Source organism: Strix aluco, chromosome 3 (genome assembly GCF_031877795.1).
Source record: "Strix aluco isolate bStrAlu1 chromosome 3, bStrAlu1.hap1, whole genome shotgun sequence".
Lineage (NCBI taxonomy): Eukaryota > Metazoa > Chordata > Aves > Strigiformes > Strigidae > Strix > Strix aluco.
Window position 1 is genome coordinate 126124474 of NC_133933.1, and position 21183 is coordinate 126145656.

The 21183-nt window shown below is 43.2% G+C and overlaps 1 protein-coding gene across 3 annotated transcripts in view; it reads left to right on the plus strand.

Moving 5' to 3' along the window:
* Positions 1-21183, plus strand: part of ADGRF5 (adhesion G protein-coupled receptor F5) — a 52995-nt gene that overhangs the window by 21904 nt on the left and 9908 nt on the right. For all 3 annotated transcript variants that reach the window (XM_074820187.1, XM_074820189.1, XM_074820188.1), the window contains exons 5-18: positions 4223-4393; positions 5698-5877; positions 8381-8508; positions 8982-9040; positions 9706-9848; positions 10665-10877; positions 12135-12368; positions 13778-13942; positions 14078-14296; positions 14566-14784; positions 15914-16066; positions 16953-17149; positions 17855-18034; positions 19460-20830. In XM_074820187.1, coding sequence (XP_074676288.1) covers positions 4223-4393; positions 5698-5877; positions 8381-8508; positions 8982-9040; positions 9706-9848; positions 10665-10877; positions 12135-12368; positions 13778-13942; positions 14078-14296; positions 14566-14784; positions 15914-16066; positions 16953-17149; positions 17855-18034; positions 19460-20830 — 3632 coding nt within the window. The remainder of the gene's footprint in view (positions 1-4222; positions 4394-5697; positions 5878-8380; positions 8509-8981; positions 9041-9705; positions 9849-10664; positions 10878-12134; positions 12369-13777; positions 13943-14077; positions 14297-14565; positions 14785-15913; positions 16067-16952; positions 17150-17854; positions 18035-19459; positions 20831-21183) is intronic.

Below are 21183 nucleotides of genomic sequence, written 5' to 3' on the forward strand. Positions count from 1 at the left end.
TTGCTGAGCATGACATCATATGGTGTGGACATCATATGCCAGGTCATATGGTGCGTGACATCATATTAGTCAGCTGGGGTCAGTTGTCCCAGCTGTGTCCCTTTCCAACTTCTTGTGCACCCCCAACCTACTTGCTGGAAAGAGTTGTAAAAAAAGAAAGCCTCGGTGCTGTGTAAGCACAGTTCAACAATGACTAAATTGTTGCGTTATCAACACTGTTTTCATTACAAATCCAAAATACAGCCCCATACGAGTTACTATGAAGAAATTTAAGTCTACCCCAGCCAAAACCAGAACAGTAATAAAGGCACAAACAAAAGAGGTGGAAACGTCTGTCTTGTCAGAGATTGACATAGAATCATAGAATGGTTTGGATTGGGAGGGACATTTAAAAGTCATCTAGTCCACCCGCCCTGCAACGAGCAGGGACATCTTCAACTAGATCAGGTTGCTCAGAGCCCCATCCAACCTGACCTTAAATGTTTCCAGGGATGGGGCACCTACAGCCTCTCTGGGCAACTTGTTCCAGTGTTTCACCACTCACACTGTAAAAAATGTCTTGCTTATATCTAGTCTAAATCTACCCCCTTTCAGTTTAAAACCATTACCCCTTGTGCTATCACAACAGACCCCAGTAAAATGTCCATCCCCATCTTTCTTATAAGCCCCCTTTAAGTACTGAAAGGCCACAATAAGATCTCCCTGGACCCTTCTCTTCTCCAGGCTGAACAACCCCAACTCTCTCAGCCTGTCCTCACAGGGGAGGTGTTCCAGCCCTGTGATCATTTTCGTGGCCTCCTCTGGACCCTCTTCAACAGGTCCATTTCTGTTGTGTGCTGAGGACCCCAGAGCTGGACGCAGTACTCCAGGTGGGGTCTCACGAGAGTGGAGGGGCAGAATCTCCTCCCTTGACCTGCTGGTCATGCTGCTTTTGATGCAGCCCAGGCTTTCTGGTCTGCGAGCACACATTCGAATACAAATGCAGTGAAGACAGGATGGAATGTCTTTGTGTTAGAATCAGGGGGAAGGCCAACAGGGCAGTTGTTGTAGTAGGAGTCTACTATAGGCCACCCACGCAGGACAGAGAGGTGGATGAAATATTCTATAGGCACTTGGGTGTAATCTCACGGTCGATTGCCCTTGTTCTTGTGGGGGACTTCAACTTCCCAGACATCTGCTGGAAATACAACACAGCAGAGCGGGACCAGTCCCGAAGATTCCTGGAATGTGTAGGGGACAACTTCCTAACACAACTGGTAAGAGAACCAACCAGAGAGGGTGCCCTGCTAGATCTCCTCCTTGTGAACAGAGATGGACTGGTGGATGATGTGGCAGTTGGAGGACAACTAGGGCACAGCGATCATGAAATAATAGAGTTCTCTATTTTTAGGAAGGCCAGGAAAGGGCTAAGCAGGACTGACATCCTGGACTTCCAAAGAGCTGATTTTGTCTTGTTTAGGCACCTGCTTGAAAGGATCCCTTGGGAGACGGTTCTGAAGGGTATAAGGGTCCAGGAAGGCTGGGCGCTCCTTAAGAAGGAAGTGTTAATGGCTCAGGAGCAGGCAGTCCCCAGGTGCTCTAAGAGGAGCAGGCGGCAGAGAAGACCACCCTGGCTGAACAGGGAGCTTTGGCTGCAACTCAAGGAGAAAAGGAGAGTTTACAGCCTTTGGAGGAAGGGGCTAGCCACTCACAGTGATTACAAAGAGGCTGTGAGGCTATGCAGGGCGGAAATCAGGAGGTCCAAAGCCCAGCTGGAAATTGATCTAGCGTCAGCAATCAAAGATAACAAGAAATGTTTCTATAAGTATGTCAATAGCAAAACAAAGACCAGGGAGAGTCTCCATCCCCTGCTAGATGCTGAAGGAAACTTGGTAACAAGTGATGAGGGGAAGGCTGAGGTCGTTAATGCCTTCTTTGCCTCAGTCTTTAATAACAAGACTAGTTGTGTTGAGGGAATCCAGCCCCCTCAGCCAGATGATCGAGACTGGGAGAGCGACACCCCCGCAATCCAGGAGAGAGTCAGTGACCTGCTACACCACATAGACACACACAAGTCTATGGGACCAGATGGGATACACCCAAGGGTGCTGAAGGAGCTGGCTGGGGTGCTCGCCAAGCCGCTTTCCATCATTTACCAGCAGTCCTGGCTGACCGGGGAGGTCCCGACAGATTGGAAACTGGCCAATGTGACGCCCATCTATAAGAAGGGTCGGAAGGATGATCCGAGAAATTACAGGCCTGTCAGCTTGACTTCGATACCCGGGAAGCTGATGGAGCAGCTCATCCAGAGTACCATCTTACAACACATGCGGGACAACCAGGGGATCAGGCCCAGTCAGCATGGGTTTATGAAAGGCAGGTCCTGCTTGACAAACCTGATCTCCTTCTACGACAAAGTAACCTACTTATTGGATGAGGGAAAGGCTGTGGATGTAGTTTACCTTGACTTTAGCAAGGCCTTTGACACCGTTTCCCACAACATTCTTCTGGTGAAACTGGCTGCTCGAGGCTTAGATGATCGCACACTTTGCTGGGTAAGAAACTGGCTGGATGGCCGGGCCCAGAGAGTTGTGGTGAACGGAGTTAAATCCGGTTGGAGGCCGGTCACGAGTGGTGTCCCCCAGGGCTCGGTTTTGGGGCCACTCCTGTTCAACATCTTTATTGATGACCTAGACGAGGGGATCGAATGCACCCTCAGTAAGTTTGCAGACGACACCAAGCTGGGTGGGAGTGTTGATCTGCTTGAGGGTAGGGAGGCTCTGCAGAGAGATCTGGACAGGCTGGAGCGATGGGCCCAGGCCAACTGTATGAAGAAAATAAGGCCAAATGCCGGGTGCTGCACTTGGGTCACAACAACCCCCAGCAGCGCTACAGGCTTGGGGAGGAGTGGCTGGAGAGCTGCCAGTCAGAGAGGGACCTGGGGGTGTTGATTGACAGCCGGCTGAACATGAGCCAGCAGTGTGCCCAGGTGGCCAAGAAGGCCAATGGCATCCTGGCTTGCATCAGAAATAGCGTGGCCAGCAGAGACAGGGAAGTGATCTTACCCCTGTACTCGGCACTGGTGAGGCCGCACCTCGATTACTGTGTTCAGTTTTGGGCCCCTCGCTACAAAAAGGACATTGAATTACTCGAGCGTGTCCAGAGAAGGGCAACGAAGCTGGTGAAGGGTCTGGAGCACAGGTCATACGAGGAGCGGCTGAGGGAACTGGGGGTGTTTAGTCTGGAGAAGAGGAGGCTGAGGGGAGACCTCATCGCCCTCTACAACTACCTGAAAGGAGGTTGCAGAGAGCTGGGGATGAGTCTCTTTAACCAAGTAACAAGTGATAGGACAAGAGGGAATGGCCTCAAGTTGCGCCAGGGAAGGTTTAGACTAGATGTCAGGAAGTATTTCTTTACAGAACGGGTTATTAGGCAGTGGAATGGATTGCCCAGGGAGGTGGTGGAATCCCCATCCCTGGAGGTGTTTAAGAGTAGGGTCGATATAGCGCTGGGTGATATGGTGTAGATGGGAACTGGCAGTGTTAGGTTAATGGTTGGACTGGATGATCTTCAAGGTCCTTTCCAACCTAGTTGATTCTGTGATTCTGTGATTCCTGGCTCATGTCTAGCTTTTCATCCACCAGTACCCCCTAAGTGCTTCTCAGGAGAGCTGCTCTCAATCTCTCATCTGAGGATTGTCCTGGGGCAAAAACTGGGGAATGGCCTTACCCAGAAACAGGACCTTCCACTAGGCTTTGTTGAACTTCATGAGGTTCACATGGGCCCACTTCTCGAGCTTGTCCAGGTCCCTCTAGATGCCATCAATGTGATGACATATATGAGCACAGCTTCTATGCAAGTTGAAATGCATAGTGTAGAAAAGAACCTAAGCCAGACAGGGGTCACAAGATATTCCTGTATGTCTTCAGTCTATGGTTGACAACCCATCCACTTGCTGAGTCAAAGGAGAGAAGAGATGAGACAGCTTTTCCCTGTATATACTATGCTATTTGTATCAGCTTCCTATTGCTCTGAGACCAAAGAAATACGGCTTTTGTAAGACAAGAAGCAGATAAAACATGTGCATAACATCTGCTGAGTAGGAAGGAAGATTTCCTAAGCAGAATGCTACACTAAGCTACTATCAAATAGCAACAAAGAGCCCTAATGCCAAACTGGAAACCATCAATTTGTGATTTACCCTCACACAGAGCTTTGCAGTCTCATGCTATTTCTCTTTCAGTGCTTTTTTTTGACCTTCCCCCTCTGGAGTACACCATTGACATTGAAGTAAGCCTTATGGATTCGTCTTTTCTGGAGCCAATCAAAGACCATTTCAAAAACCTTACACTTCCACTTTCAACAAATATTTCAAATGCAGAAATGACAGTTTCAAACATCAACATTACAACAGGTGGGTTGGTTATTTATTTTTATATTCTGAGTGATGTTCTTTTTTGCCAGTATTTGATCTCTCCCAGTTTTACCATCCATCACGGTTAGAAATCAGCAAAATTGAACTATCTCTGTTACCTACTGAAAGACCCAACAAGACTGAAGCTCTAACACACAACTGCATGTTTTGTGATCTGCATCCCACCACACCTCTTTATATAAAGTTGGCATTAGGAATAGCCCTGGATGTTTTTCTTTTCCTAAGGAAGGGACAAAGTCAGAGGAAGCCTGAGCCAAAGGAGTTTGCTCCAGTTTGACTAACAAGAAGTCTCAGTTACTTTCAAGTTACAGGAAACTGCGACAGCGATTATCAGACTGTTTACTTCCCTTCACTTGCATTTGGAATGTAAATCGCTGTAAGAGCCTGTACTCTGACCCTGACAGAGTGCATGAGATGCAGTCTTTTCCTGATACAGCTCACTAAACGTATTCTTACAGGGCGAGGTATCTGACAGGTTTTATTACATGAATTGTGGTTATGCAACATCACATCCAAGTAACTAATACAGTGGAGGATATACAAACACACCAAGGATTTACAACAGTAGAGGAGGGAAATTTGGTACCTTCCTATCGCTGGCCCATAAAGCAGTGAAAGGAAGTGTTCATCAGTTCTCAAAACAACATGCAAATGGATATTTTAAGGCCTTCAGGGTCACATGCAGTGTGTGAAAATCACTTTGTTAATATCTTTCTTTGCCAATGGCACATTAAGAGCAGAAAAATTTACAGTGAAGTGGTTTTGTTTTGTTTTTTAATTAGAATATATGTCTTTAAAGCACTTTTTGATAATGTTACCTTCGCTCATGCAGCATCTGTCAGGATACAGTCAGAATGACACAACACCTCACTAGCCACTGGGACTTTGAAAGACCATTAAATGCTCCTACAATCTTTAAATGCCTAAACATTTGCTTTCAGCCCATGCAATACAGAAATATCCAATTTGAAAACTATCATAGGATGCTGGCCAATATGCCAGATAAATTTTTAGGATCAGGCTTCACATCTCCATTCAATTACTTAAAAGTAATTGTTCAGACTTATCCCTGTACTAGTCTGGCTTCCATTTCTGGTGAGTCATTTATTAGCAGTATAGTAAGACCTGCAAGGCATCAGATCATCATGCTTGCATTATTCAAGTGAACTCACAAGAAGGGCAACATTTAGTGGAGATCACTGGTATAAAGATACAGCAGGGTAAATATGCAATATGTTATGCCCTGTTTTACATTCTCATAGTATTTCTCTGTCTGACACTAGTCTGTCTGCCCAGTGGTGAGAACAATAGCTGTTGTTCTTGTGAAAATGGATATGCCTGGCCAAGTGCGGTGTGCAGTGATTTGATAACCTGCCCTTCTGTCAGCCTAGCACTCGACCTGCCCTGCAGCTACATGATGGAAATGCCTTTCTACGGGCCTTACTGTAAGCCTCAGACCGAAGGTAAGGAGAAACATTGAACTTCGTCATTATACGACTCATATACTGGTTAGAAGATGGAATAGTGTTAAAGGTGTGATAAAGGGGCACACCAGGACTGAGTTGGCTACCACATGGCCTATGAATGTGGAAAGTCTGTAGTGATGGTCTGGAGCTCTTCTCTGTGATGTGTGTCCACCTTGACCCAAGTACTTGCAGATATTTAGTGTTATACTGGAGCCCCAGCCCCTGGAATCACTTACATGCCCCTTTGGGACTTCCAGGTTCTGCTAAGCAAAGCAAGTTTCATCTCATCAGATTTTCAACAGAGGAACTTACAAATGTTACCAAAGTGTGCCATAGTGCTCAAGAGAAAAGAAGGAACAAAAAACCCCCAGCATTTGTTTGGTTTTATTTCATGACTCTCATGACAAGGTGCCCATGAGTTTTTAGGAACCTGACTGATGACTGGACACTTAGGCTTGTCAGCACTGGGGTGGAGCACTACTTGTTGTCTTTGCAATCCAAGAGAAACCCCCATGAGGCTCTGCCTCTGATTTGTGATGGAGCAGTATGCAGAGATACCCAGAGGTGGCCCTAGAGCTGGAAGCAATCCAGTGCTGTCAGCATCCCCATTCTAATCAGCTCTGCTTAGTGGCAATGCTTTTATCATAGGGCAGGCCCACATCAATACTGCTGTACTTTTTCAAGGACTAGAGCTAGTATCTCCTCCACGTGGAAGTCGCACACTCCTTAGAAATCCAGGGCCCTGGGTACAATGCTCCTTACTTCATGGTATAGACATATCCTTAAATGGACCCAGCTTAGAAAATTCCAGTATTTTATATTCTAAGCATTTTATATTCTTTTGTGCCCACTGATGGGTGTTCACTCAGAATATTACCTTCCTAAAGTCTTTGAGGATCTTTCCATTCATTTCAGTGAAACATAGGTGGAGATTCATCCTGTGTAACTTTCACTGTGTGAAAGTTGAGTATCTCATCAAAGTTATTCATCCAAACTGTATAACTGGAGCAATACAGCAATTTAACCATTGTAGAAAAGCTGTCTATCACCTTCTGAATCTATCACCTTCTGAAGGTGTCTACAGCTTTGTATCAACTAGAGAGGGAGTCTAGATATCTAGCAGATGCCAGGCATTTAAATTAGATAGAGAAAACTAGGAGAAACCCAACTTCCCTATTATACAGAGGAATCTTGACAAGTTGTAAGATTTTGATTTAGGATTAGGATGGCTTCACAAAGGGCAAATTATGCCTGACTAATCTAGTGGTTTTATAGGATGGAGTGGCTGCATCAGTGGACAAGGGAAGAGCTACAGATGTCACCTACCTAGACTTCTGTAAGGTCTTTGATACGATCCCCCACAACATTCTTGCTTCTAAATTGAAGACATATGGGTCTGGCAGATGGGCTGTTAGATGAATAAAGAACTGGTTGGGTGGTCACGTCCAAAGAGTTATAGTCAATTGATCAACATCCAAGTAGAAGTCAGTAACAAGTGATATCCTCAAGGATCTGTACTATTTAATATTTTCATCAATGACATAGAGAGTGGGATTGAGTGCGCCCTCAACAAGTGCGCAGATGACACTAAGCTGAGTGATGGACTTGATTCGCTAGAGGGAAGGGATGTCATCCAGAAGGACCTTGACCACTCAAGAAATGGGCCTATGCCAATCTCATGAAGTTCAACAAGGCCAAGTGCAAGGTCCTTCACCTCAGTCAGGGCAATCCCCAGTATCAGCACAGTCTGGGGGATGAAGGAATTGAGAGCAGCTCTCCTGAGAAGGACTTAGGGGGTACTGGTGGATGAAAAGCTAGACATGAGCCAGGAATGTGCGCTTGCAGACCAGAAAGCCAACTGTATCCTGGGCTGCATCAAAAGAAGCATGACCAGCAGGTCAAGGGAGGAGATTCTGCCCCTCCACTCTCGTGAGACCCCACCTGGAGTACTGCGTCCAGCTCTGGGGTCCTCAGCACACAACAGAAATGGACCTGTTGAAGAGGGTCCAGAGGAGGCCACGAAAATGGTCACAGGGCTGGAACACCTCCCCTGTGAGGACAGGCTGAGAGAGTTGGGGTTGTTCAGCCTGGAGAAGAGAAGGGTCCAGGGAGATCTTATAGTGGCCTTTCAGTACTTAAAGGGGGCTTATAAGAAAGATGGGGATGGACATTTTACTGGGGTCTGTTGTGATAGCACAAGGGGTAATGGTTTTAAACTGAAAGAGGGTAGATTTAGACTAGATATAAGGAACAAATTTTTTACAGTGTGGGTGGTTAGACACTGGAACAAGTTGCCCAGAGAGGTTGTGGATGCCCCATCATTGGAAGTGTTCAAGGCCAGGTTGGAAATTGGACTAGATGATCTTTAAAGGTCCCTTCCAATGCATACCACTATATGATTCTATGATTCTATGATTACATTAGAAGAAAAAGCTAAGAAATCACTTTGTAAACATTGCTTTAGATTATTTTTACATTTATTTTTATTTTTTCCTTACAGACTCATGTGGTATGGGAGAGCCCATTGTAATGTATATGTCAGTCAGACTTGACAGAGACTTTGTGAATGATCTCGGGAATTCTTCTACTGAATTTTACAAAAAATACAAAGCTGACCTTGAAAAAGCGGTAATGACTTTAGTTTTCCATCTGTGAAGGTAGAAAGTCCTCTAGGAAAGATGCTTTTTACCCTAAATGTCTGGGAAATAGGGTGCACTGTCACTGTCTCTGTGGGGAGCTGTGAAGTATGCAGCAGTGGTAGCTACAAAGTGAGCCAAAGCTGACCTCCATTGAAAGGCATTGTCAATACTCCCATTCATTTTAATATGGTGGCTGACAGGGAAGTATTTAAGAATCTTTTGCACCAAAAGCATGAAAAAAAAATCACATTATTTGTCCCAGCTTAAATCCACATGAGCACACATAGAATGAAACCATCAACACAAGTTTAACCCATGATAATTGGGAGTGCACCAGGCCTGTTCTATCAGATATGCTACCAACCCTTACTCACATCAGTATTGAATGGAGAGTCTCCTGTTTTAAGCACACTCAAGTAATATGCAGAGGACTTATGTCATGTAATATGTCTTTGTTTACAGTTTAATGCTAGCTACAGATGTTTACCAGGCTTTGTATCGGCAACAGTTACCGGTTTCAGGTAAGTAAACAATTTCATTTTTTCCTGGAAGACACAAATCTTTCTGTCCAGTCTCAAGGAGACACTGGCCAGCAAAGACTACGTTCGCTCTGGCTAGAACCCATGCCCAGTATATACATACTGAATAACAATGTAAGAGCTGCAAAGGAAAGCCCAACTATTAGCATGGAAATTGGGCTGTGGGTAAAATTCACTACTGTGCAAAAGTCCAAGATACATAATCATTATCCATCTGGATCAAAGCCTTTTGTGGGAAAGACTGAATTCCACCCAAAAGGGGAAAAGGATGCGAGTAAACCCAACGTCCTTTCCTCGGTCATCAGGAAGATAAATTAGTGCATTGACTCTGGATATAACATTGGATCTGGATAAAAGAGACATTACTTAAGTCCACAAATATTTAAATGCAGCTGTATTTTAGGGAACTTTACTAGAAATAGACAGCAGATGAAGGAGATGTCACATAAAGGTGTTCTTATTTTGGGAAGAGCTGTAGCACAACCTTCTTGTATACCAGAGCAAGTTGTGAGTCACAACAGGAGCCTTCACAGGTGAGGCCTGTGAAGCCTTCCTATCCATGAAAGATGGGTCACCACAATATAGAAAACCACTAATATGCAAGGATATTTAATTCTGGTTCTTCTCTCATTCTTGTATCTGTTTAGGTCTGGAAGTGTTTTTGTGAACTATGAAGTAAAAGCAGGAGCAGCAAGCTTCGCTCAGATAGCAAATGCCCACAAAATTGTACCACAATTTCTAGATGCATTTTACCAAGTCAACCAATCTACCTTCACAACAGAAATAGCTAGTAAGTTTAAGGTGTCTCAGCATTTTCCTTCAACCTTTACTTTAGTATTTCTAGTCTGAACCATGTAGCTGTCTTATACTGTTGATTATTTGGTAGTGGACCTTAAAAAACCATTTATTTCTCTGGCTGTTTCATTTCGTCCTGTGCCACCAAAGCTTAGGACTTACATGAGATGAACATGCATGCAGTACCTCCCACAGAAAACCAAATCCTTCCAGCTACTCCACTGAACCCTGATGCAGTCTCTCCATGGGAGGGAGATTGAATACCCTTAAGTTCACCTCCAGAACTAAGACAGCTCTCAGCATATCAGTCTGCCAGCACTTCCCACTTCTTCAGACAAAATAAAAACCTCTTGCAGTTTACATGAGATCAGGTTCCCCCTGGCTTCCCTGGCACATTTTCCATGCTGCTGCTGGACAGTGTGTTACAAATCAGTTGCCAGATCAAATGCCCCAGAGGTGCTGTACTCTCAGTGCACTGAGTGCTGGACTGTCTGTCTCAGAGGATTACTTTAACTTGGTTGCTTCTCTTTAACCTGGTTGTTTCCCCTCTCAGTTTATCTACTTAGAAAGTAGTGGTGGTGATAATATTTCTGGCTCTCTGCAGAAAACCTTCTGGGATCTTTGGCTGACAAAAATAGTAGAAGAATGTATTGCAGGAAAATTGCATAGCCTGTATCAGAGGTAGTACCCTGCAACTGATGCTGAGTGTGTATTAGTTGTGAAAGACCCAGGATTTCCATGAGATGGAAGACACCATATAGATGTGAGCTGAAATGACAATAATGCAGAATGTTGCTCTTTGTCTTCTCAGATCAGACAAACTTCACTGTGAGTCCTGTAGACATTTTTGAAGGGGATACAGTAAGACTGATTTGTGAGGTAAATTCAACATCTGAGAATGTGACCTGGTATCACCTTGATCAGATCATCTCACCCAGCATCCACTATTCGATGGAGAGAATATTTTCAAGGGGAACCTCAAGGTCGATTCTTAAAATTGTCAACGTTACGATGACGGATTCTGGTATGATTTTCTCTCATTAAAACAGCAGATGTAAATCTCTTGTGTGTCTAGGTCTACAAAAAGAAAAGAGGAATGCAGAATGCAGTGACTGTATTTTCCTAGAGCAAATGTGAAAAATGCACTGTCTTTAATAATTCTCCAGTGTTTTTTTTTCTCTAATGAACTGCGTACTGACTGGCATTACCAGTAAGATGTGAATTGACTGAGGAGACTATACAGGCCTGGGTATTCTTAGTGCCATATCACAAGAGACAGCAGTGACTATATGACTGTGAGGGCTTCCCACCCTTTTGGTATGGTAACTTGAGGCTGTGGCTGAATTTGGCGTTGATAGCCCTTGCCCAATTTGCAAACATAACCTAGCTAATCAGAGCTCGGAGTTACAGTTTTTCATATTTAGGGCTTTTTTGAAAATCAGAAACAGGTAAATTGGTGACATTTTGCTGGGAGGAGTTGTCAGAGGAATTATCACGTATTATCAGAGCTTTGACTCAAGTTCCTACTCAGTTCTTCTCTTTGGACCAGGGATTTTACATTCAACTTCAAAAAGGGTAGCCTGTGACCAGGTATTTGGGCACATATACGTGAGGTAGGAGTCGTGGGTCCAAACTTCTTTGGGCTAAGGATGCCCTGAACCTTGGTGTCCCTGGTCCTATGTAAGTGGCCTACTCACTTGGCTATTCCAATGGGGAAGAGGAATCCACATACCTAAAGCATGGAGGAAGTTTGGAGCTCTGATTGCCAATTTCAAAAGGAAGACTGTCTGCATCCAGGGGACAAGTGCCTGAGGAAGTGGCTGGTAAATACTCTGGTCTCTTTGGCAATACCTTCTGAGGTAGATGTATGTGCCTACACTCAGCGTGCTAGCTTTTGGGGTGTCCACCCCGGGCACCTCTCTCTCACTCATTCTGTGTAGGAACCTTTTGCACAGTCAGACTACATTCTTACCATGACGTGTTGCTGCCATGTGGGTTATGGGATCCCAAAACACCAACTCAGACAGATTTTAAGTATTTCAGTCCCAGAGCTCTGGTGTCTTCTGAAGTACCCATCAACACTGAGGCTGCCTAATCTGTACCAGGAGTCTGCAGAAAGCATACTGCAGATGACCTGATGGTACATTTTGATTAGCAAGTAGCAGAACCAGGGAGATGTGAAAACTAGGTGTGGTAGTAGCTCCCAGCTCATAACTCCAAATGTAGAGGAAAAACCAGCAAAATGTGATCTCAGTGCTAAGATATTGCCTATGCTTTACAGGTTTCTATAGGTGCACTTTCACAATGAGCAAACACCTTACCACATGGATATACACGGCCACAAAAAGAATAGAAGTCTTTCGGCTGTACATCACCCCAAACTTAAATAACATCAGTGTTACATGCAACAGTCCTGAAATGCAGACAAACAGCCCTCTGCTCTCCTGCTGTATTGACAGACACTTACCATCACTTACTGGTGACTGGAAAGTAAATGGAGCAATCAATATTACAGGTAAAATTAACAAAAGATTGTCTTTCATCTGCTAGGTTTGTTTGTTCTTCAAAGATATCCTCCTATTTGGCTACGCCAAAAGCCAAGTCCTAGGATGTATATGGGGTGTGCTCCAAAGATGTGTGTGTGTGTGTGTGAGGGACGATGAATGGACAGCATGGTACAGACTCCATATGAGTTGTACAGGCGCCAGTGGGATTATGGGCATCTCCATGCACTGTGTGGACATTGATGCTTAAAACTGTGCTATCCTGGATGGAAACAGCTGCCTGGACCAGCATCATACTGACTTTTTCCAAAAGGCTTATTTCTGCATTGTCTAGTTTTAAGAGGAGGGATGAGTGCATCAGTCTCTACTACTATTTCCAGAATCACCCTTGGGGTATGAAAAGCTTCTGTGTACCACATACTGGTATCTAAGAGAGACAGGTGCTACACTTTGAAACAGCTGCAGCATAGCTAAATGCACAGTTTCCCTCTCTACCTGTAGTTGTGATACTTCACACGCCAGTTGAGTCAGTGACATCCCACAAGGCTTTCCTTATGACTATAAAAAGATAATAAAGCACCAAGCAATTGTGTTACAAAGAGTTACAAAATAACATCAATAGAAACCTCATAAATGTCTATGAACCATATCCATAAACTGCCTATTGCCCTCTTCATATTTTATGGGTATAGATTAACTGTTCATTGTTAACTGCTTGTTATAAATGAAATTTAGCAGAAAGCAGGACAGCAAAATGAGAGAAAACCTTCAAAACTCATGTGCACAGTCATTTCCACAGAGTGCTTGCAGAGAGAGGGGTGATCCTGGCCTACTGTAATGAGCTGTTTCGCCCTTAATTCCCTGTGGCCAGGCTTTCCCCCAGGAACTCTGCTCTCCTGCCAGATGTACTATCAGTTGCAGCATGGGACAGCTTTAGTGGGGTTTTCACCTTACAGCTAAACCATCACTCTTCAGATTTAAAGTTGAATGACTCTCAAATACCCCCAAATGTTTATTTCAAAATAAGATGACGTTAAAATCTGCAGTATTTACTGCTGTTTTACTTATCTTACTCATCCTAAATATTGCAGATAATGCGGTTAGGCTGAACCAGACTAATATTCATTTTGGTTTATCCTGAGGTATACAAGCAATGTTGTTGCTTTCAGACTGGTATTGGCCGTAAGTGCCCAGCACTGTGCTGAGAGCTGTCTTCAGGCCTTTGGAAAAACACTGTGAGTGTTGCCAGAGTAAAAGATGTGAATGAACTTCAGCAATGATGAGTTAAAAGTGCCATGTTGTCAAAGGTTACATACAAACCCACAAGGTTTTCCTTAGCTAGAGTGATTACTTGTGATTTCCGGAGCCCAGGTATTTTCAGACATCCATAGCCCTTCAAGGAATGTTTGTTTCTCTCTAGGAGTCCCCAGTTTCAGTGAAAACTGCACCGAATACAAGCTCAACATTAATGAATCACTATGCCCACCTGAGAAGTCAGGTACAGTGACAACATATACATGTAAGCTGCAGACTGGACATGGTGCCAGGCGCAGCCTAAACATCAACGTGACGTACCTCCGGACAGGTAAGTGTCAGGTAGCATGTAACAGACCATCAGGTCTTTAACACGTAGGTGGCCCCTGTGACACATGTCATTTGCAAGCAAATGGTTATAACAGGTGACTCTCAACAATATGACATTTATCTTGTGTTGTCTTAGCCGATGTAAAAATATCTTCAAGCACAAACTCATCAGTTCCCGAGGGACATTCATTCAATCTAACGTGTGAAAGTGATGTGAGCAATTATGACAGCATCAGTTGGAAAATCCAGTCTGGAAATAAGACAAAAACAGTAGACTGTGGTACATGCATCAAAAATAGCAAATTTCCAGCCACATCTGTGCTCACAGTGGAGACTGCCACACAGGACTGGAACGGTGAGTGAACCTGGTTTGTACTGGCTACAAAGACAATTAACCCTATGTACTAGATCATTTACAGCATCCCCTAGCCCTGCAAATCACTGTAAAGCCTGGCCACTGTAAATTAAAAAAAAAAAAAAAGTTAAAATCGTAACTGCTGGAGGACAGCAAGACATGACGCTGCTGACAACACTGTATTTGTTCAGTATTAGGGCTCATGACCACTGAAAAGTTGAGGAGAATTTCTGTTGACTGAGACATGTTTTTTGTGTCGCTTCTTTCAGGTACCTACATCTGCACATTCTCCCAGAAGCACCTGGAGAGTTCTGCCAATATGACACGCAAGGTTATTTCCTTGCCTCTGAAGAGCAACATCCTGATAGACCCCATTACAGCATCTATACAGTGCAAAGTGCAACAAACCCTTGAGTGCTGCATAAGTGCTAGCTCCACGCAAGATTACAATGTTACCTTCGTGGTTCAACAAAACGAATTTCAAGCTGGTAAGGAACAATAAACTTGCAGAATCACAGTATCACACAGCAGTTGCACTATGTGTCACAACCCAGTCCCTGGGTTTTTTTGCTTTCAGTTAGATCTGTGTAACCAATTCATACTTACTACTATTATGACAACCCACAAGTACTCTTGAGAGTGTAAAAAAGGGGTAATGGACTTTTTTTGGAATGGTTGCTATGCCTGAGGAGCATGGCTGGGAATAGAAGAGCAACTGAAGTCACTACTGTAATGATAAATACATAAAAACCATAAATATATTGCTTTTATCTTCTACTCTGTCACATTTTTGAACTGAGTATCAAGGAAATGTTACTTAAGAAGATGACCTACTGAATCATGTGAAACATATAACAATATATTAGGAATGCAATTCAAAGCACTATTCTATTTTCTTCAAGGATATGGGTAACATATTTTTAACAGCACAGAAGCCTAAGGTTCCATGTCTTCAAACTTAGGGCAGTTCTGCAGCTTCCCTGGCATGTTTTTATATAGTAGAAGTTTTCAAGTAGGTTACAAAACAGTTAGTTTGAAAACAACAAAGAGCCACCTAAACTAAGTCAGAAAACATGCAGGAGTGCATAAACAACAGGCTGAAGTGTAAAGCAGGTGGAAACTGAGGAGTCCTTTGGCTGCTACAAAAATGCTAAGATCTTATTGGAAGAGATTGCAGTCAGGGACCCTCAGGCACAGGCATGCTGGAAAACAATGGCTGTGTGGTACAGATCCTGAGTTAAAAAGAACCATATAGGAACAGCAGAAATGTACCCTAGCCTAAATAAAACAGCTGTGGTAGAAGTAGTTGTCAGAAGAGTATACTCCAACAGAGTTTCTAAAGTAAATTTTTGTTCCTGCACAGTAAAAGAGGGTTTGGGCAGGATTTGCTCATACACCAGTGACTGAAAAGGTACTGATCACACAGCAGTTGTCAGCAGATTTATTGAGTGGGGAGTAAGAGACAGAGCTCATCATACAGAAAGGAAATTTTTCCACAAAGGAGGTTTTTTCTCTAGGACCCACAGAAAAGAAAGTTTTGCAGAAGCTTTCTGCTGTCTGCTAGCTGACTGACCCCAAATCTGTGTTAACCTAACCTATGTTAACCCTTTCATACAGGGAAAAGGGAAAATGGAAGTTTGTTTTGCTACACGTACAATTACATAGAAACAGAATGCAACAAAGAGCACGAGCTCAAGGCATATTGCAAGTTTATTAACCAAATTGAACAGGAAGTCAAGAGTGAAGATATAACACTGCACGTGATACTTGGTAAGAAAAAAGTTACTGTTTAAAGCTATTAAATAGGAAATCCGAATATCTCTGTTAAATCAGATGCCACAAATTTATCACTGGTGACACCTAACAGGAGCAGTTTTTGTTAGCCAAGAATTTTTGTCTCCTTTTTTGACAGGAAATTTTGAAATACAGAGGAAAACAACAATTTTGTTGTTATTTTTTAAAAAATAAATAGAAAAGCTGTTTTCTCTTCACTGTATTTGACAGTGGCCCCAGTATGTTCCCAAGCAGTTATAGTTCAGTCATCGTCTATCCCTATTTCCTTCTGGTGCAGCCTGCACCACCAAGTTTCGTCTCCTATGTTGAAATGGGGTCATGCAGCTCCCAGCTTGCACCAACAATTTAGCAAGTATGAAAGATTATGGGGTCTCAGGAAAAAGTCATCCAGCTCAGGAGATCAGCCTGTGGGAGAGCACATCCACTTTGAACACAGGAATGGCAACCTCCATGAGGTGCTGCAGAGACCTGGGCAGATCCAGCTTCTAGTCAGCTCTGCAGGAAATGCTGGGCAATTAGAATTCAACTTTGCTAAATCCAGTTTTGATCTTTAGTTCTGACCAGAGCTTGCATATTTCAGCTTCTTATTCTAAATTGGAAAGAAATAAATGTTGGACATCCCCATAATGCATTTTTTTTTTTTTTCCATAGAGGTGGTGCCTACTGTTGAATTACTTTTAATTTCATGATTCCAGAAAATTAGGGATGCAAGACATATATATCCTGAAAAGCCATAATTTCAGCAAGCTGAAATCCTAATTTAAAGACCTTTGAATTTCAGGAAGTAACAGGTTTGATGGGGGTAAATTCTTCATCTCCCTGCTTCTTCGTTTTGTACCTCTATGTCTTTTTCTCAACACAGCTAAGGAAGTTTCCTGCTCAACCAGCTTTGGCATTGGAAAAGAAGGGGACACATTAATAAAGCCATGCCGTGGGTTAAATATTTCAGAAGGTTTTGTACGAGGCAATGTAATTTACAACTGCTCCAACAAATCATGGAACATTGCAAGGAATGACTGCCTGTCTGAATCAATAAACAACTTGCTGACTAATGCCGAGGTAACATTTATGAGTTTTCTAGAGGTTGGGGGGGGCTGGGGTAGGAGAGAGCAAAAATTTTTCTTGGGTGCTTTTTTGCTTAACATAATCTAAAATATATGAAGCATTAAAAATCAAATATTTAATTAAAACTATCTTTTAAAAGATATAAAGAATGATTGGCTATATCTATGCAAGTCAGTGAAAGAGGTTAGGTCCCCTTCTCTGGCCCAGAGCTTCACAGATGGGTGCTGTGCCTCTGTTTTCAGCCTAGGTATCCTATCATAGTGCTCTTCACCTCTGCAAACCATCCAGAGTCACCCTTCTCTCAGTGAGGTTAGATAAGAACAATTATCTTTCTTTCATCAAATACTTGCTGTGTTTATTTTAGAAAATAAGGCACAGCAAAGTCCCAGGCAGAGGTACGGCTACTCAACTATTTATTTTCTTAACTTACTAGATTGCTCCCTTGTATGATTTGGTCCCAGGCCAACTATTTTCTCCCCCAGAATTTCCAGGAGCAGTCTATGAGTTACTACAGATGAGAGACCACTCTCAATATGCAGTTAGGATACCCTATTCTGGAGGGTCAGAGAGCTGAACACTACCAGCATGTCTAGAACGATCCTGGATCTGTTTATTTTATTAGTATAGAAGCCATTATGAAGAAGGATCAAGCTCCAGGCAAATTACACACATGTGACGTACTGTTATCTTCTGTTCCAGTTCTTGGTCAAGAGTCCTGAGGCAAAAGCAAACCTATCTGACTACCTTAAAGAGCTTAAGGAAAATACAAGAAAGGAGCAAAACATAATAAGCCATTCTCCAGCAAACCTAGGTGCAATCGTTACCATCCTGACTATGGTCTCCTCTATCCCAGCAGATGCAGCGGAGCCCACTATTCAGGTAAGTTTTATTTTAAGTCTTACCTATTCTTATCAAGCCCTTTTGTCACAGGGGATAACATTCTCCCTGAAAAAGTTTCACAGTTAGGGTCAGGAACAGGAAAGTATTAAGGAAATTAGAAGAAATGACAACAAAGATGAAATGACAGCAAAGATATGGAAGAGTTTATGAAAAGTCAAAATGATGAGAACAAGGAGCTTATGCATGAAAGAGAGGCTGCTGTGTGCTTAGCAATTAGAACTGTTCTAGGGGCCAATAAATGTCTCTAGCTTTCTAAGACAGAGGAAAAGACAAGGAATGATGGATGAAAAATTGGACATGAGCAATCAACATGCGCTTGCAGCTCAGAAAGCTAATCGTATCCTGGGCTGTCTAAAAGGAAGGGTGGCCAGCAGGTGGAGGGAGGTGATTCTCCCCATCTACTCCACTCTTGTGAGTCCCTACATGCAGTACTGTGTCCAGCTCTGGGGCTCCCCACTACAAGAAAGACATGGAAGAGGGCCATGAAAATGATCAGAGGGCTGGAACACCTCCCCTGTGAGGAAAGGCTGAGAGAGTTGGGGTTGTTCAACTTGGAGAAGAGAAGCCTCCAAGAAGACCTTATTGCAGCCTTTCAGTACTTAAAGTAGGCTTATAAGAAAGATGGAGAAGGGCTTTTTAACAGGGCTTGTGGTGACAGGACAAGGGGCAACATTTTTAAGCTGAAGGAGGGTAGATTTAAATTGGACACAAGGAAGAAAATTTTTACAATGAGGGTAGTGAGGCACTGGAACAGGTTGTCCAGAGAAGTTGTGGATGCCCCCTCCCTGGTAGTGTTCAAGGTCAGGTTGGATGTCCCTGCCCATGGCAGGGAGGTTGAACTGGATGATCTTTAAATGTCAAAACCATTCTGTGATTCTATGATTCTCTGAGTAGGAGAAAAAAGGGTTGAAATAGGGATAGGGAGAGTAAATTCCAGGGGACATCATTAAGCAAGGAAAATCAACTGGATGTTACAACAAATGAACAACAAAACAAATCTTAGAAATACTTAGAAACCTTGGTTGTGAGGTACAGAGGAAAAGCACTGCTCTTCTGAGCAGAAAAGTGCAAAAAGACTTGATGTTTTGTAGCTGGAGAACTCTACAATGAGAGAGTGAGAAACCAAAGACAGCATAAAAGCTGAGAAAGAAGGGAAAGAAGACTAAGAAAAAATACTAAGTAATATGTAACAAAAAAACCACTCGGCTCCACTTTTTGGAAGCCTTACCTTGAAAATAGACCATGCAGAGGGTTAACAACTAAAGGTTTCACATGGATTGAGCAAAATAAGAAAATGCTGGGCTTTTTCAAAAGGCAATTCTAGGACCATGCAGAAATTACCATCAGAAACAACAATGATTTGTATGGGATTTCAGTAACAGCATTATTCTGTTCTTGTTCCAGGATTTCCTCTCCACAGTGGACTTTATTGTTGCTGATTCCACAACTGAAGCTTGGAAAGACCTGAATAAAGCGAAGAAACCTGCAAGTTCTTTGTTGCTGGATTCAGTAGAAAATTTTACCCGGCATCTCCAACCCGTTAATAATAACATTCCTCCTGTCTCTGCAAACAGCCTTCAGCTACAAGGTAGAGTTGTGACAGAAAATAACTACACAGATTATAACAAGACCTTCAGCAGTACAGAAAATCTCACAGTTAAAGTGTTCATTGATGAAAGTGAAATTCAGACTCTAACTCAAAATTCAACCATTGTCAGTGTGATGTACTCAAAACTTGCACATATTTTGCCATGGAATGAGCCCGAGCGTGTGAATGGCTTACTGATAACAACAACTGTGAGCAGCAACAGAAGCCAGAAGTTCAATATTAATATGACCTTTACAAAGAACGACTCATCTCTAAAGATGGCCCAGTGTGTCTTTTGGAACTTCACGCTCAACAAAGAGCGGGGGGGCTGGGATACTCGTGGTTGCATAGCCACAGAGGTAGAAGATTATGTCATTTGCTCCTGCAGTCACTTAACACCATTCTCTATTCTGATGTCACCTGATAAATCCTCTCAGGTAATCTTTGAAGATTATATAACCTACATTGGCCTGGTCATTTCAATCTTGAGTTTGGTGGTGTGCATTATAATTGAATCCTTAGTCTGGAAATACGTGACAAACAACACAACCTCCTATATGCGCCATGTCTGTATACTCAACATAGCTACATCACTCCTGATTGCTGACATTTGGTTCATTGTCACTGCCTCCATCAAAGACCAAAACCAACAGATGAGCAGAGGGATCTGTTTTGTGGCCACATTCTTCATCCATTTATTCTACCTATGTGTCTTTTTCTGGATGCTCAGCCTGGGCCTCATTCTTTTCTACAGACTGATCTTCATCTTACATAACACGAGCAAGACCGCTCAGAAAGCAGTGGCATTCTGTCTGGGATATGGGTGCCCCTTTGTCATTGCAGTCATCACCATCGCTGTCACACTGCCAAGGAACAATTACACCAGAAGGGATGTCTGCTGGCTCAAATGGAAGGACAGCAAAGCTCTCTTGGCCTTCGTCATACCTGCCCTGATCATTGTGGCCATAAATTTGTTCATCACCGCAGTTGTTATAATAAAAATACTGAGGCCAACTATTGGGGATAGGTCAAACAGACAGGAGAAGAACTCTTTGTTTCAAATTGGCAAAAGCGTGGCCATCTTGACACCACTGTTAGGCCTCACCTGGGGATTTGGCCTTGCCACCGTCGTCAAAAACAGTCACCGAGCTTTCCACATCCTCTTTGCTCTGTTCAATGCTTTTCAGGTGAGTGACATATACGTATGGTTTTGTTTCTTCTATGACCATTTAACGTGTAGTGACATTCTTGCAGTGCTGTGCCTGGAGGGGAACAAAAACAGCTTGGGAGAGCTCTGGTTTGCCTTACACATCCCAGTTCCCCAAGGGCTCTTTGGGAAACCCATTCCAGGAATTCAGCAGTATTTCGTATTCTCAGCCGCCTTAACCAGTGTGCCTTATAGATAAAGCTGACATAAAGATAACTTCAAACTCTGCCAGTAGCTTTGGGAAGAGCTTCATTCCTGAAGATCAGGAAAATAGCCCTATTGTGTTCAAATGGACAAGCTTCAGCATGTCTAGACTCATTTACAGTTCATCTG